The sequence below is a fragment of the Macaca fascicularis genome, chromosome 14 (assembly GCF_037993035.2).
Source record: "Macaca fascicularis isolate 582-1 chromosome 14, T2T-MFA8v1.1".
NCBI lineage: Eukaryota > Metazoa > Chordata > Mammalia > Primates > Cercopithecidae > Macaca > Macaca fascicularis.
Genome location: NC_088388.1, coordinates 14,484,526 through 14,502,537, shown reverse-complemented (window position 1 = coordinate 14,502,537; position 18,012 = coordinate 14,484,526). Strand labels below are relative to the sequence as shown.

Genomic DNA, 18,012 nt, shown 5'->3' with positions numbered 1-18,012 from the left:
GAGCTTCCACATTCCTGCCTAACAATATTCCCTTTGCTAATTCCTATCTTGGGCTTGTCGCTGAGAGACTAATACAGGTGGCCAAAATGTAATAAGGCAGAAAAGAGTCAGAATACTGTAATTACCTGAGGTTGCCTTTTCCCATCTGAGGAAAGAAGATAACGAAATCACTCACCTTGAGGTAAGCTTTACATTAAACAGAGAATTTCCCCAGTACCTATTTCTTCTAAAACGCAGCTGGAGCATCATAAGAGGATCAATTTCCCACTTGAAGAATAAACCAGCAGTTAGTATTAGTGCCTATGAACTTCTGAAACTGAAAAGCTGTTCATGCTGAATTTTGAGAAATGCTGCAAATGTGTAGAATGTTCCTATAGAAGCCAAGACTCTTAAGAAGCAAAGAAAAGAGGTCGTTTTTCACTATTGGAAAGAGGGAAAGTATGGCTTGCAAAATATACGAAGACGGTCAGTTGGCTTCAGGAAATGTGGCTGTATTTTACTTGTTGAGATATTGAGGTTCAAAGTTCATTAAAGGTATTTGAGAAGGTGCTGACATTACCAGCTCTCAGGAGGATGACTGAATAGAAAAAACAGCTTTTAAAGGCAGTAATTCCTGAGTTTAGTAGATGCAGTTTTGCCTCTTGGCTGGGAATGAAATTTTGGAGGCTTTGAGTAAGATGTTTTCATGACTGGATTATCTGTGCCTTAATGTGCCACTGAATATGAATGCTTCTAATAAAAGTTTCAGGGATTCAATCAGGAGTAAGGGATTTTCAAAATTGGAAAAGAGAAAACCATGATACGTGGAGCATCCTAGAAAGTCAACTTAATGTAGAGAATGAGGAAGAATTTGCTCAGTGGGATCCTGGGGTATGGGGGGGATCCCTCAGTTTGCAGACTTTATCCAAGATACTTGATAAGCTTGTTTCCAAAGAAGGGTCCCCTTTGAGGTGATTTTTAAGAAATCCTCATTATCTTTTTTGTGACCTTGCAAAAACACATGAAACTGTATTTTTATTCATTTCCCCACCTGCTTTTTTTTTTTTTTTTTTTTGAGATGGAGTCTCGATGTTGCCCAGGCTGATGTGCCATGGTGTGATCTCAGCTCATTTCAACCTCTGCCTCCCAGGTTCAAGTGATTCTCCTGCTTCAGCCTCCCAAGTAGCTGGGATTACAGGCACGCAGCACCATGCCCAGCTAATTTTTGTATTTTAATAGAGACAGGGTTTCACCATGTTGGCCAGGCTGGTCTCGAACTCATGACCTCAAGTGATCCGCCAGCCTCAGCCTCCTAAAGTGCTGGGTTTACAGGTGTGAGCCACCACGCCCGGCCCCACCCACTCTTTATTGTGCATGTGTTTCAATGCATTGTGCATAATTCTATACTTTCAAAGTATCCTTCCCCCTCTGTAAAAGACACCCTCTAGGGGGACATAGTGGCTAACACCTGTAATATCAGCATTTTGGGAGGATGAGGCAGAAGGATTGCTTGATCTCAGAAGTTCATGGCTGCAGTGAGTCATGATCATGCCACCGCACTCTAGCCTGGGTGACAGAGCAAGACCTTGTCTCAAACACACACACACACACACACACACACACACACACACACACAATCCATAGGAACCTATCAGTCTATTATTTTCAAGGGGAGTTCACGTTTGAGATAACGTTGCTCACAACTCATTTCTGTACCTTGCCATTGGAACACTATGTGGTTGATGCAGGTTCTTTGTGAAAATGTATCTAAATACCGCAAAGTCTGATTCTTCATACTCTGCTTTTTTTTTTTTCAAAGTCACCTCTGACATACCTCACGCTAAGTCACTCCCAGCCATACCTCTCGCTTGCCATATCCTGGCTTCTAACAGCTCCACCTTATACTCATACTACTTTCACTTGATTTGCTAAAAATTTTTGTGAACGCTTTCTTTTGCAGCATCTTCTGGGAAGGACTGATCAACATCAGGAAGAAGTGTAGTTGAAGTAGGTAAGAGCGTCAGTCTTTGAAATAAGACAAATCTTGGTTTGAGACAAAGTTCTACTAGTTGTGAGACCTTAAGCAAGTTACTTAATCTTTCTGTGCCTCAGTTTCCTCATCTATAAAATCAGGATAATAATATCTATTTCACCTGAATATTACATATTCTGAAACAGATACAATGAAGCAGTTGGAGGCCGGGCACGTTGGCTCACTCCTGTAACCCCAGCACTTTAGGAGGCCGAGGAGGGCAGATCAACTGAGGTTAGGAGTTCGAGACCAGCCTGGCCAACATAGTGAAACCCCATCCCTACTAAAAATACAAAAATTAGCCGAGCGTGGTGGCAGGCGTCTATAATCCCAGCTACTTGGGAGGCTGAGGCAGGAGAAATGCTTGAACCCGGGACACGGAGGTTGCAGTGAGCTGAGATCATGCCACTGCACTCCAGCCTGGGCAACAAGGGCAAGACTCCATCTCAAAAATAATAATAATAAAATAAGATAAAATGAAGCAGTTGGTATAACACATGAGAATCACCCCATAAGTGTTCTCTAAAAGCAAACAAAAAATTAGCAAAGCAGAGTTCCATCGTTCTGCCCACATTTCTACAATGCTGAGACCTTGAAAATTGCATGGAAGTCCTGGGGTTTGATAGTTGGATGACTGGATTTCTTATTGAGGATTATGGTGTATATTCTTCCAGTATAGGTTTATAATATAAATATCTATATTTACAACTGCACACAAAAATTAATTTAATTTATATTTTTGTTTTGTTTTGTTTTGTTTTGTTTGAGATGGAGTTTTGCTCTGCTGCCCAGGCTGAAGTGCAGTGGCATGATCTCAGCTCACCCCAACCTCTGCCTCCCAGATTCAGGTGATTCTACTGCCTCAGCCTCCAGAGTAGCTGGGATTACAGGCACACACCATTAAGCCCAGCTAATTTTTGTATTTTTAGTAGAGACGGGGTTTCACCATGTTGGCCAGGTTGGTCTCGAACTCCTGACCTCAGGTGATCCTCCTGCCTTGGCCTCCCAAAGTGCCAGAATTACAGGCATGAGCCACTGCGCTCAGCCCACTCTTTCTATCTTAACTGTAAACTTCTTAAGAAAAGAATCTAATTTGAGTCACCTTTCCCTCAAAAAGACCACCTTTGTGTTATGGAAATCATACATAGAGGAAGGAAATAAGAAAGAATATAGAAAAAAGTAAAGAACAGGAGAAAGAAATAGGGGAGGGAAAGAGAGGACAGGTGATACAGGACACTCTTAGGCTTGTCACAGCGGTTTCCTGAGCAGAAGATTTGAAAACCATCGACTGATCATTGCAATATCCAAAAGAAAGTTCCTAGAGTGGGCTGCTGTCATTTACTAAAATACGTGTCTACATTCCAGATTAACCAAAGGTGCCTTCTTAGATGATTGCTTCACTTTCCAGCCCTGGTAAGTACAGTGTAGGGAGTTCTTCCTTCAAGGATTCTGGAGACTTGAAATCTGTGGTGATTATTCTGAACCCCTATTCTTGCCACCCCCATGTTGTTGACATAAACACCTTAGGGGGTGATTGAGAGAATCTGAATAAATACCAAGGGAATGGGAAAGACAGCTCTCATTTTTCCGCGTGAGTAAAAGAAAGAGTGCTGCTTAGGGAAGCATAGTCTTTTAAGGACTTTTTTTCCCTAAGTTTAGAAGAGTAAAATGGAAAAAAAAAAAAAAAATAGAGAAATTAAAGCCAGAATCAGAGAAAGAACTACATGTGGACCCAGGGTCACCTACATAACACAAAAGTTTAAGAACACCTAAAATCCATATGTGAGTAAAAAATAAAATGGTAACTCTTGGGATGGTCACAGTGGCCCCTGCCTGTAATCTCAGCACTTTGGGAGGTCCAGACAGGTGGATCACTTGAGCCCAGGAGTTTGAGACCAGCCTGAGCAACATGGTGAAACCCAGTCTTTTTATAAAAATACAAAAAAATTAGCCAGGCATGGTGGCATAGCCTGTAGTCCCAGCTACTGGGGAGGCTGAGGTGGGAGGATCAATTGAGCCCAGGAAGCGGAGGTTGCAGTGAGCCACGATTGCACCGAGCCACGATTGCACCACTGCACTCCAGCCTAGGCAATGGAAGTGAAATCCTGTCTCAAAAAAACAACACAACAAAAAGGTTACTCTCAGATGATAGCTGGTGAAGACTATAACCATGTAACTATAAAAATAACTGTTATAAAAGTGAGTTGTCCATTAAGTTTTGCTTTAAATGTAATTCATTCTTTAACCATGAGATTAAAGTGTTATAAATGATAAATGTTATATGTTTGCTATTTAAAACTTTATACTGAAGTATAATATGTTAACATACAGAAAAATGCACATACATATACAGCTCAATGAATTTCTTTTTTTTTTTTTTTTTTGAGACAGAGTCTCGCTCTGTCACCAGGCTGGAGTGCAGTGACATGATCTCAGCTCACTGCAACCTCCACCTCCTGTGTTCAAGTGATTCTCCTGCCTCAACCTCCCAAGTAGCTAGAACTACAGGCACATGCCACCACGCCCAGTTAATTTTTGTATTTTTAGTAGAGACGGGGTTTTACCATGTTGGCCAGGCCTCCACCCGCCTCGGCCTCCCAAAGTGCTGGATTACATGAGTCACCACGCCCCGCCAACTCAATGAATGTTTTTACACCAGCGGAATATGACTACTGGTGTAAACCAGCACCCAGATCAAGAAACAGAATATTACCAGCGCCCAGAAGCCTCCCTTAGGCTCCCTTCAGTTTTGTACATATGAATAAAATGGAAGAGTGCATACTCTTTGGTCGCTGGATTATTCAGCATGACATTATGTTTCTGGGATTCACTTACATTATTATGTATAGTGTAAATCATTCTCATTGCTGTATAGTATTGTGTGAATGTAACACAATTTGTTTATCTTTTCTACTGTTGATGGGTTTCTGAGTCATTTTCCAGTTTGAAGAAATTATAATCAGTGCTACTGGTCAGGTGTGGTGGCTCATGCTTGTAATCTCAGCACCTTAAGAGGACAAAGTAGGAAGATCACCTGAGGCCAGGAGTTTGAGACCAGCCTGGGTAACATAGGGAGACCCCAACTCTATTAAAAAAAGTTAAAAATTATTCCAGCTTAAAAAAAAGAAAAAGAAAAAAAGAAAAAAATTATTCAGGTGTAGTGACAGGCACCTGTAAGTCCCAGCAACTAGGGAGGCTGAGGTGGGAGGATCGCTTGAGCCCAGGAGTTAGAGGCTACAGTGAGCTATAAGCTCACCACTGCACTCCAGCCTGGGTGACAGTCTCAAAAAATAAAAATAAAAAATAACAGTGCTGCTATGAATATTCTAAGACATGTCTTTTGATGAACATATGTACATATTTCCTAGAAGCAGAAATATGTACTTAGCAGATATATAGGTAATGACATACAGATAGATCCTTTAAAAGAGATATATCATCATACATGTAGATATATAGATATCCTCCTATGCATATATAAAACTATATCTATATACAGTCTTAGCAGAGATATTCAAATAGCAAAGTGGTTATACCAATTTTACACACCCACTAGCAGCGTATTAGAGCTCCAATTGTTCCACATCTTCACCACCACTTTTTCATCTTTTCAGTTTTTATCTTTTTCAATTTAGCCATTCTGGTGTGTATATTGTGGCTTATTGCTCTAACTAATGAAGTTAAATTGGCATTTGGATATCCCTTTTGTGAAGTATTGGTTTCAACCTTTTGCCATTTTGAGGTTGGGTCATCCAGCTTTTTTACTGATTTGTAGAGGCTCTTTGTATATTCTGAACATGAGTCATTTCTCAGATAAACGTATTGTAAATATCCTGCTCTATTTGCAGGTTACCCTTATAATGATGCCTTTATGAACAGAAATTCTTAATATATTCAGATTTCTTCCTATTATTTATTACTTTAGGTGTCAGATTTTATAGTGAAAGTACAATTGAATAGATTCACAGACTTGCAACCTCTGTTTCAGCAGCAGCCATGAGAGAACCTTGTCTCCTTGGATGACTGAATCAAAAACTTGGGTAATCTTTCATCCAGTGGTGGCATAGTGACTTGCAGACACAGCGAGTGCACAGAGAAAAGAACTTCCTCCTAATTCTAAGCCAAAACTTAAAAGACCACACTAGATTTTAGGACATGTTAATATAATTTAACTGCACTATTATTTCTTCCAGAGATGAACCTGATAAAGGATCTGTGATTCAATGGATCAGGGAAATGACACCAGAGTGAAAGAATTTATCTTTCTGGGAATTACTCAGTCCCGAGAACTGAGCTGGATCTTATTTATCTTGCTGTTTTTGGTGTACATGACAACTCTGATGGGAAACCTCCTCATCATGGTTACAGTTACCTGTGAATCTCACCTTCACACGCCCATGTACTTCCTGCTCCGCAACCTGTCTGTTCTTGACATCTGCTTTTCCTCCATCACAGCTCCTAAGGTCCTGATTGATCTTCTATCAGAGAGAAAAACCATCTCGTTCAGTGGCTGTGTCACTCAGATGTTCTTCTTCCACCTTCTTGGGGGAGCAGACGTTTTTTCTCTCTCCGTGATGGCGTTTGACCGCTACATAGCCATCTCCAAGCCCCTGCACTATATGACCATCATGAGTAGGGGACGATGCACAGCCCTCATCGTGGCTTCCTGGGTGGGGGGCTTTGTCCACTCCATAGCACAGATTTCTCTATTGCTCCCACTCCCTTTCTGTGGACCCAATGTTCTTGACACTTTCTACTGCGATGTTCCCCAGGTCCTCAAACTTGCCTGCACTGACACCTTCACTCTGGAGCTCCTGATGATTTCAAACAATGGGTTAGTCAGTTGGTTTATATTCTTCTTTCTCCTCGTATCTTACATGGTCATCTTGATGATGCTGAGGTCTCACACTGGGGAAGGCAGGAGGAAAGCCATCTCCACCTGCACCTCCCACATCACTGTGGTAACCCTGCATTTCGTGCCCTGCATCTATGTCTATGCCCGGCCCTTCACTGCCCTCCCCACAGACACCGCCATCTCTGTCACCTTCACTGTCATCTCTCCTTTGCTCAATCCTGTAATCTACACGCTGAGGAATCAGGAAATGAAGTTGGCCATGAGGAAACTAAAGAAACGGCTAGGACAATCAGAAAGAGTTTTAACTCAACAAGGATAAGATAGTACCCATATTTTAAAATAGACATTAAATTTCGCTTTCTCAAAATGGGAAAAGAGCATGTTCATGCCCAAAATAAAGAGATACCTACAGCTACCATCGAGTCCTAAAAGAAGTTGTTCGATAGTATGTGCTGGGGACCACGTGGATGATACTGCTTTAAGACAAAATCCGTTCAAGTCTTTCCCTACTCACTTTCAATTATTCATTCCACAAATTTTTATAGAACATACACTATATGCCTGAAAGTACTGGTCTTCAGATTGCTGCAAAAAGATTACATGTAGTCACCTTCCTGGAGGCATAACCCAAAATACTTTTTAAAAAATATAAACAGGCTGGGCGTGGTGGCTCATGCCTGTAATCCCAGCACTTTGGGAGGCTGAGGCAGGCAGATCACGAGGTCAGGAGATCGAGACCATCCTAGCTAACACAGTGAAACCCTGTCTCTACTAAAAATACAAAAATAAAATTAGCCAGCCATGGTGGTGGGCGCCTGTAGTCCCAACTACTGGGGAGGCTGAAGCGGGAGAATGGCATGAACCTGGGAGGCTGAGCTTGCAGTGAGCCGAGATTGCACCACTGCACTCCAGCCTGGGCAACAGAGCAAGACTCTATCTCAAAAATAATAATAATAATAATAATAAATAAAAATTAGCCAGACATAATAGTGCATGCCTGTAGTCCCAGCTACTCGAGAGACTGAGGCAGAAGAGGTTGAGACTGCAGTGAGCCATGTTCACTTTACTGCACTCCAGCCTGGGCGACAGATCAAGACCCTGTCAAAAAAAAAAGAAAAGACAAAAAGAAACCAGCATGTGCAAAGGAAGACAATGAAGCGAGATTGTGCCACATTTGTGCAACCATGAACTCAGTGTAGCCATGGTGTAATACACTCTTGGGGTGAATATTGGCACTGGACCTTTAAAAGAAAAGTTGGGAAGAATAACTCCATTTATGACCACCTGAACAATGCGAGCCCATGATTTCTGTTGAGGAGAGAGAATCCCCAATTCACTTCAAGGACATAGTTTCCTCCTAGGAGAAGGAGATAATGCAGTTAGTGAGAGTGTTCATAAAGAAGAATCACTGTTGAGGCTGTGGACAGCTCCTTTGATTGTGTGGGAAAAAAATGAGCAAAGGCAGATGCCAAGTTCTCACATGGGAAGCAACTGACTGCCCATTATATAGCAGGATTAGCCAGACCCAAATTTCCCATTGTTTCTGTACATAGGGATCTCACCACTCCTTTACCTGTGCCACTCAATCTATTAAAAGGTAAAGAAAGGGTATAAAAAGCAGGATCGTTTAATCAGTGAACCTGAGAATTTGCCAGTCTCTGTTGTGAAAGAGACAAGGATAATGCTAGGAGATTTCTCTGACAATCCAACTGATATTCTGCTAAGATCTATTGACTTCACTGTCCTGTGATCCCCACTATGATAAAGCTCAAGCCAAAGCAGCTGGCACACATTTATCAATCAGAGTAGGCCAACCATTGCAACGAAAGCATCCACAGTCTAAGCAGTTAGCCACAACAACAGTTTACTTCTTACTCATGTCACAGACCAATGCTGATCTGCGGAAACAGGGCTCAGTGCCACACTGTCATTCAGAAATGCAGGTTTCCTCCGTCTTGGGCTCCACATTCTCTAGATTCTCAGAATCCTGTCCATGATCCAGCAGATGGAGAAAGGGAGAGAGAATTAAGAATAAGTGATTCTCCTGCCTCAGCCTCTTGAATAGCTGGGACTACAGACATGCACCACCATGTCTGGCTAATTTTGTTTTTTTGTTTTTTTTTTTTTCGTAGAGATGAGGTCTCACTAAGTTGCCCAGGCTGGTTCAAACTCTTGGGCTCAAATGATCCCTCCATCTCAGCTTCCCAAAATGCTAGAATTACAGGCATGAGACACCTCGCCTGGACATGTTCGTGCTGTCTTGGGCTCCACATTCTCTAGATCCTCATAGTCCTGTTCACGCAGCCAGCAGATAGAGAAAGGGAGAGATAATTAAGAATTATGGGGAAGGCGCCGGGCACAGTAGCTCACGCCTGTAATCCCAGCACTTTGGGAGGCCGAGGCAGGTGGATCACCTGAGGTCGGGAGTTCAAGACCAGCCTGACCAACATGGAGAAACCCTGTATCTACTAAAAATACAAAATTAGCCAGGGTGGTGGCACATGCCTGTAATCCCAGCTACTTGGGAGGCTGAGGCAGGAGAATCGCTTGAATCCGGGAGGCGGAGGTTGCGGTGAGCCGAGATCGTGCCATTGCACTCCAGCCTGGGCAAAAAGAGCGAAACTCTATCTCAAAAAAAAAAAAAAAGAAGTATGGGGAAGGGAAGGGTGTGTCTTCATGGGACAGTCCTGGAAGTGGAGTGAACTACTTATGACCACATTCATTGGTCAGCCCTTGGTCACATAGCCTCACCTAACTGCAAGGGAGCTTGGAGAATGAAATCAAACTCTGCTCCCAGAAAGAAGAAAATATGAAGAATGAACTGTAGTGATCTCTTCCATATGTGAGATTCACTGCTAAGAAATCACAATTGGGTTACATTACAAAGATTAAGACTTTGTCTCTAAAAGGATTCTCTTAATACATAAAAATGTTTGCGACAGGGCTGGGTGCGGTGGCTCATGCCTGTAATCCCGGCACCTTGGGAGGTCGGGGAGGGTGGATTGCTTGAGCTCAGGAGTTTCAGACCAGCCTGGGCAACATGGAAAAACCCCATCTCTACAAAAAATATAAAAATTACCAGAGCATGGTGTCATACGCCTGTAGTCCTAGCTACTCAGGAGGCTGAGGTGGGAGGATCACTTGAGCCCAGGGAAGTCAAGGGTGCAGTGAGCCATGAATGCCCCACTGCACTCCCGCCTGGGCGAAAGAGTTAGACCCTGTCTCAAAAAAAAAGAAAAAGTTTGCTGGAAATATGACTAGACCCTTAGAACACACAGAGAACCAAACCAGAATGAAGGAGATGGGGGAAATTTTTTCTTAACTTAAAGGAAGAGCGAAATGATCAGAGTAAACCCTGGGATTAGGATGACAGTAGACTAGAAGGACTGGGTCCCATGAGATAGAACATTAGGGTAGAGTGCCCAAAGAAGATTGGCCAAGAAGACAATCGTCATAGAAGGCAACTCTCACTTATTCCCAAACTTTTCATGGGCTTGTTGTAAACAAGTTTTATTAATGCAGAAGCTCCTTTAGCAATGAATGTTCTCCAAAACTACCATTTGACACAGCAATCCCATTGCTGGGTATATACCCAAAAGAAAATAAATTATTCTAACAAAAAGACACATGCACCTGTATGTTCGCAGTAGCAAAGACCAGGAATGAGCCTAGGTGGCCATCAATGGTGGACTGGATGAAGAAAATGTGATACATTATATACCATGGAGTACTATGCAGCCATTTTTAAAAATGAATTTTTGTCCTTTACAGCAACATGGATGCAGCTGGAGGCCATGATCCTAAGCAAATTAATGCAGGAACAAAAAATCAAATACCACATGTTCTCACTTATACGTGAAAGCTAACCATTGATTTACACATGGACACAAAGATGGGAACAATAGACACTGGGGCCTACTTGAGGGGAGGAGGGTGGGAAGAGTATGAGGGTCAAAAAACTACCTATTAGGTACTATGCTCACTATCTGGGTGACAAAATCATTTGTACACCAAACCCCAGCAACACACAATTTACTCATGTAACAAGCCTACACATGTACCCACTGAACCTAAAATAAAAGTTAAACAAAAATGAAACCAATGTTCTCTTCTTTGCTGATTGACATTCCCTGTGTTCTATTTCCACCACTCAAAAATGTTCTGAATTATTTTCCAATATTGGATATCTTTCCCCAAGTATGAAAATGCTAATATAGACACAAATTAGTTTTCAGCTGGATCCAGACTCTGTTGCCCAAGCTGGAGTGCAGTGACATGATCTCAGCTCACTGAAACACTGCCTCCCAGGTTCAAACAACTCTCCTGCCTCAGCCTCCTGAGTAGCTGGGATTACAGGCGTGTACCACCACGCCCGGCTAATTTTTGTACTTTTTTTTTTACTAGAGAGAGGGTTTTGCCATGTTGGTCAGGCTGGTCTCGAACTCCTGGCCGCAAGCAATCTGCCTGCCTTGGCCTCCCAAAGTGCTAGTATTACAGGTGTAAGCCACCGAGCCCAGCCAGAGCACTGAATAATCCTAAACACTCCATGAACTGATGATAATCATCAACCCCTTAGTCATCAATATCTTTCTTGTTTTCAGTTTTATTTTACCTTCCTTGATGCTGGTATTGCATTTTGTTGTCATTTTGTTTGTTTGTTTGTTTGTTTTGAGATGGAGTCTCGCTCTGTTACCCAGGCTGGAGTGCAGTGGCATAATCTCGGCTCACTGCAACCTCCGCCTCCTGGGTTCAAGCGATTCTCCAGCCTCAGCCGGGACTACAAGCATGCGCCACCACGCCCGGCTAATTTTTGTATTTTTTAGTAGAGAAAGGGTTTCACCGTGTTAGCCAGGGTGGTCTCAATCTCCTGACCTCATGAGCTGCCCACCTCGGCCTCCCACAGTGCTGGGATTACAGGCGTGAGCCACCGCGCCCGGCCTTCTTGTTGTTTTAAACGGAGTTTCGCTCTGTCACTCAGGCTGGAGAGCAGTGGCATGATCTTGGCTCTCTGCAACCTCTGCATCCCCGGGATCAAGCGATTCTCCTGCCTCAGGCTCTGGAGAAGCTGGGATTACAGGCACCTGCCACCACACCCTGCTAATTTTTGTATTTTTAGATTTTTAGTACAGACGAAGTTTCACCATGTTGACCAGGCTGGTCTCAAACTCCTGACTCAAGTGATTCACCCACCTTGGCCTCCCCAAGTGCTAGGGTTACAGGTCTGCGCCACTGTGCCTGGCCTGTTGCTAATATTTCAATTTAAAGTAATAAAAATGGAATAAGGACCAGCATAAATATAATTGGTTGAGGCCATCTGGGGCCGAGGAAGAGCAGGGGCACAGACATGGTCCAGCAAAGTTCAGTGTGGAAGGAGAGCACTGTATGGGCAGGGCAGTAACCAAAAAAGAAAAAAGAAAAACCAAGAAAGGAACGGAAAGCGTTGGAGCCAGGTAGGAAGCTAGGAACTGGGGTCAAATGTTGGAAGTTGACTGGGAAGACATTAGCATACCTTCAAGTAAAGGTATCTAAGGCTTATTGATTAACTGTTAAGCATATGAATGTCAAACTCAATTTTAATCCTACTTCTATCATTTACTGACCTATGAAAATCTTGATGTTAATGTACAGAAGTGACTGCAAATCACATAAATGCATGCTGCTAGATCCAAAATAAGTGTATCCTAACCCAACCCCACCTTAACAAGATCCACAAAATGCCTGTGACCTCTCTAAAGCCACCAAAATAAGAATTGTGATGGAAGGGAGGTCAGAGTAGAAACAGGAGCCCTAGCTGATTGTGGTTATAATATTTTACTATTGCAAGCTCTACAAAACATGTGACCATGTGAGCATATTGCTAGGGGTCTTCCCAGGGCCTTGGGCTCCACAAATAAGGGGCTACAAGGCTTAAGCTCCGTTAGCCTCATGAGAAATCCAATTTTAATCCTCCAGCCAGACCAAGGTCTTCTCAGAACTGGCACCTCTGGGCCTGAGTCAAATGTACTAATATGGATCTATCATAGATTTCATCTTTTTAGAATTTCATGGCCGGGCGCGGTGTCTCAAGCCTGTAATCCCAGCACTTTGGGAGGCCGAGACGGGCGGATCACGAGGTCAGGAGTTCGAGACCATCCTGGCTAACACGGTGAAACCCCGTCTCTACTAAAAAATACAAAAAACTAGCCGGGCGAGGTGGCGGGCGCCTGTAGTCCCGGCTACTCGGGAGGCTGAGACAGGAGAATGGCGTAAAAACCCGGGAGGCAGAGCTTGCAGTGAGCTGAGATCCGGCCACTGTACTCCAGCCTGGGCGACACAGCGAGACTCCGTCTCAAAAAAAAAAAAAAAAAAAAGAATTTCATAATATATGTATCAGTGAAGTGCTGCATACACCACATTCAAAACGAAAGTTTTATTTCTAGACAAATCGGACCTGTGAATATATTGGTGCCAAGTAATCTGTTTAACAAACAAACCACATTTACATTCAGAATGGCATCTGCAGGGGTGAGATGGCGTTTTCCACTGGATCCCGGAATGGCAAGAAGAGGCCCTTGAGCCTCAGGGTTACTAACAGGTTGCTTCCTTCTAACAGAAGTCCCTGGGGACAGGAGCCCTCCGCTGTGATTTAAGGTGCGAAAAACTGACTATTTCAACCTGCTTGCTCCTTCTTTACATTTGGGAATTTCTAAATCTTTGAATGTTACAGCTAACTCCAAGCTAACAAAGACCTCCATTCTTTCCACACTTTGTTAAAAATCTTTCTCGTGACTAGGTACAGTGGCTCATGCCCGCAATCCCACCGCGTTGGAAGGCTGAGGCAGGAGTTTGAAAACATAAATATTTTACCATTGCTCTATGAAGGTAGCAAGGTTGGCATCCAAAATTCATGACCTCCAAGTGTCTTTTCTCTATACCCTATTACTTCTAATTATAGTTCAACACAAAAGGAAAAAAAAAAAAAAAAAAAAAAACTTGTATGCATTGTGTTCTGATTTTCCTTAATACTTTTAAATATTTACTCTGAAGAAAATACCTGACCTTTTAAAAACTAAAAATGTTTGAAAATGATGACATTCGCTGAGTTATTGATGGATTAATAGTTAATTGGGAGTCAGCCTAGAAAATTCGCTTTGTGTTGCTTGAACTTCAAAGGGAAGATCATAGGAGGTAAGTTAACTGAGTAGGAGTTGTGCTCTGATGAAACAATGAGAGCTAAAGTACTGTGAAATCCAGAGAGGTCAGTGGTTTGCAGCAGGACCAGACATTGGCCTCAGTATGGGCAGAACATGGAGGGAAGGTGTACAAAGGCACGTCAAAGATACACACAGCGGGACATTAGTTAAAGCAGCAAAAACAGATTTTTTTTTTTTTTTTGAGACGGAGTCTCGCTCTGTCGCCCAGGCTGGAGTGCAGTGGCGAGATCTCGGCTCACTGCAAGCTCCGCCTCCCGGGTTCGCCATTCTCCTGCCTCAGCCTCCCGAGTAGCTGGGACTACAGGCGCCCGCCACTGCGCCCGGCTAATTTTTTTCTATTTTTAGTAGAGACGGGGTTTCACCATGGTCTCGATCTCCTGACCTTGTGATCCGCCCGCCTCGGCCTTCCAAAGTGCTGGGATTACAGGCGTGAGCCACCGCGCCCGGCCAAAAAAAAAAAAAAAACAGATTTTATTCAGTAACTACTGACAGTAGGGGAATGAGCTGGGCTCCACTGTGATTTGTGCAGAGGTGGTTCGAGCATTTTACAGGGAGAATGAATGAAGAATGGGCGAGTGTGAGGTCTCAGTAGAGTCAGAGAAGTGAAAAATTGCAAACGGTTCATCAGTAGCAATGCGATGAGGCCAGCTGTGTCTGTTAGCTGGCAATTATCCAAGTTAGGGTTCCGCCCTCCCACAGACACCGGAAGACAAAGGCTTCATCCTTTTGATGATTACGTTTCAAAGGAATGGCTCCCAGGTCCTTAAGAAAGACATTTCTGAGTTCTGAGAGATACATGCTCACAATCGTAAGCCCTTTTTTGTAAATGCTTTAAGTAAGGGAGGTCAGGAGCCTATCGTCAGGGTTTGGGTAAAACAAACCGTAAATTCTCCTGGTAGTATTGAGCTTACTCAGGCAGGCATTTAATGGGGAGGGGGGGGGGGGCTGGGGTCATTCTAAGGACACAGCCTTATGCTGCTAGAAGCCATGTGAGAGTTTGGTCTAGTTCAGGGGTTTGGACAGAGCTATATGCCAAGAGTTCTGCAGTTCTCAGGAGCATGAGGTTTAGGGGATAATGGAGATACTCATTACCCTAATTGTAGCGTCAGTTTCACAGGTGTGTGTGTTTAAGTGTGTCTGTGTCAAAACTCATCAAGTTGGCCGGGCGCGGTGGCTCAAGCCTGTAATCCCAGCACTTTGGGAGGCCGAGGCGGGCGGATCACAAGGTCAGGAGATCGAGACCACAGTGAAACCCCGTCTCTACTAAAAATACAAAAAAAAATTAGCCGGGCGCGGTGGCGGGCGCCTGTAGTCCCAGCTACTCAGGAGGCTGAGGCAGGAGAATGGCGGGAACCCGGGAGGCGGAGCTTGCAGTGAGCGGAGATCGCGCCACTGCACTCCAGCCTGGGCAACAGCGTGAGACTCCGTCTCAAAAAAAAAAAAAAAAAAAAAACTCATCAAGTTATATCCTTGAAATATGTGCAGTTTACAGTGCGTAAGTTATACCTTAACAAAGCAGGGGGCTATTTCATTTTAGGCAGTTTGCAAAACACAAGAGACATCCAGAAGCCTGTCGGTACCCAAAGTGGTGTTTATTTTAAATGTTCTTTTTAAAACAGAGTGGAAAGCAGGAGGAGTTAAATTAGGATTTACAAGAAGTGATGTTTGGCAACAAAAGTTAAAAAGAGTGTTTCTTCACTTTGTACTCTAATTGTTTTATCCTTTGACTTATCTACTTTTTAAAAGTTAATATCTTTTTTTTTTTTTTTTTTTTTTGAGACAATGGTCTCACTCTGTCATCTAGGCTGGAGGGCAGTGGCACAATCTTGGCTCAGTGCAACCTCTGCCTCCCAGGTGCAAGCAATTCTTGTTCTTCAGCCTCCTGAGTAGCTGGAGCTACAGGTGCACACCACCACACCCAGCTAATTGTTTGTATTTTAGTAGAGATAGGATTTCATCATGTTACCCAAGCTGGTCTGGAACTCCTGCTACTTGGGAGGCTGAGGCAGAGAATCGCTTGAACCCGGGAGGCAGAAGTTGCAGTGAGCCAAGATTGCATCATTGCACTCCAGCCTGGATGACAGAGCAAGAACTCCATCTCAAAAAAAAAAAAAAATCAATTACAAAAGAGGTTGAATTAAATTTACTTCACAAGAAAGATCAATTTTTTAAATATTAAAAAGGTCTTTTTCTCAGAAACACTTTTAATTGGATATGCATGAACCACATGCCAATCACAGAATGGGGACCAACTGGGGCACTGACACATTCCGTCCTTAACCAAACACCAGTCAGGCTTCTCTGAGCCCTCTTCTCCACTAGGCCTAGACCTTGGCCTCAGTTCCATCCTCAGCTTGCAGACAGTCCAGGTTTATTAAGTATCCTGCTAATTCAATGTATCAAGAATCCCTCTGACCCTTGATATCTGATCACCCTGGTCCACCCTCAGCAAGAATCCTGTTAATTCAGTGTACCCAGAATCCCCTTACCCTGGATGTCTCCTGTTCCTAATTTTCCATCCACTGACCCCACCCCACCCCAATTCTGCTCCTTGGCTGTAAATTCCCAGCTGTCTCTACCACATTTGGAGTTAAGCCCAGTCTGTCTCTTCTCTTGTGATAATCTTTTATTTAAGAATACCTGGGAGTAGGAGAGAGAAATAAATAAATATAAATAACAAACTAAGTGTAGTGGCTCATGGCTGTAATCCCAGCACTCTGAGAAGCTGAGGCAGGAGGATTGCCTGAGCCCAGAAGTTGAGACCACAGTGGGCAACATAGCGAGACTCTGTCTCTATAAAAAAATTTTAAAATTAGCCAGGCGTTGGCCGGGCACGGTGGCTTACACCTGTAACCCCAGCATTTTGGGAGGCCGAGGCGGGTGGATCACGAGGTCAGGAGTTCGAGACCGACCTGACCAACATGGTGAAACCCTGTCTCTACTAAAAATACAAAAATTAGCCTAGTGTGGTGGCACATGCCTGTAGTCTCAGCTACTGAGGAGAATCACTTGAACTCAGGAGGTGGAGGTTACAGTGAGTCGAGATTGCGACACTGCACTCCAGCCTGGGCGACAAAGCAAGACTCCGTAACCAAAAACAAAAAAAAAAAGAAAAAAGAAGAAGAAAAAAAAGCAAAGGAATAAAGAATCACTACTCCATAGGCAGAGCAGCCCACTAGGGCTGCTGGCTGTCCATCTTTGTGGTCATTTCCTGATTACATGCTAAACGAGGGGTGGATTATTCATGAGTTTTCTGGGAAAGTCAGGGACAATTCCCAGAACGGAGAGTTCCTCATCTTTTTAGACCATATAGGATAACTTCCTGACATTGCCATGGCATCTGTAAACTGTCATGGTGCTGGTGGGAGTGTCTTTTAACATGTTAATGCAGTATAATTAGCATATAATGAGCAGTGAGGACACCAGAGGTCACTCTCCTGACCATCCTGGTTTGGTGGGTTTTGGCCGGCTTCTTTACCACAACCTGTTTTATCAGAAAGGTCTTTTTGACCTGTATCTTGTGCCAACCTCCTAGCTCATCCTATGATTTAGAATGCCTTCATCTCCCAGGAATACAGCCCAGTAGGTCTCAGCCCTATTTTACCCAGCCCCTATTCGAGATGGAGTTGCTCTGGTTCCAAGGCCTCTGACAAAAGGTTGAAACATTAGAAAACGTTTAACCGTACAACAATCAGGAGAAAATATAGCATAATTTTTGAAGTATAATTTCAAAGTGAGGAAGTATTTTCTAGGCAGGAAATGTTAAAAGCTCCTCTCCCGCACCCACCCCCAAAAAGATGATGAAATTGACTTCATAAAAATGTTTACTTTCTGCATCGCACAGAATATCAAAAATAGAATCAAAAGATAAATGGCAAGTCTGGATACATTTGCAAAATATATCCTAAATCTGAATTTACAAAGAACACCTAAAAACCTATTTATTTATTTAT

The 18,012-nt window shown here is 43.3% G+C and overlaps 1 protein-coding gene across 1 annotated transcript; it reads left to right on the top strand.

Annotated features, from left to right (window-relative positions):
- Positions 1–6,234: 6,234 nt before the first annotated feature.
- Positions 6,235–7,185, top strand: LOC102137261 (olfactory receptor 4D9). The gene has a single exon (XM_005578867.2). It carries the CDS (start codon positions 6,235–6,237, stop codon positions 7,183–7,185), a length of 951 nt encoding a protein of 316 aa, XP_005578924.1.
- The last annotated feature ends 10,827 nt before the right edge of the window (positions 7,186–18,012 follow it).

What these genes read in the sequence shown, in the direction of transcription:
- LOC102137261 (XM_005578867.2), top strand. Translation starts at nt 6,235, where the DNA reads ATGGATCAGGGAAATGACACCAGAGTGAAAGAATTTATCTTTCTGGGA.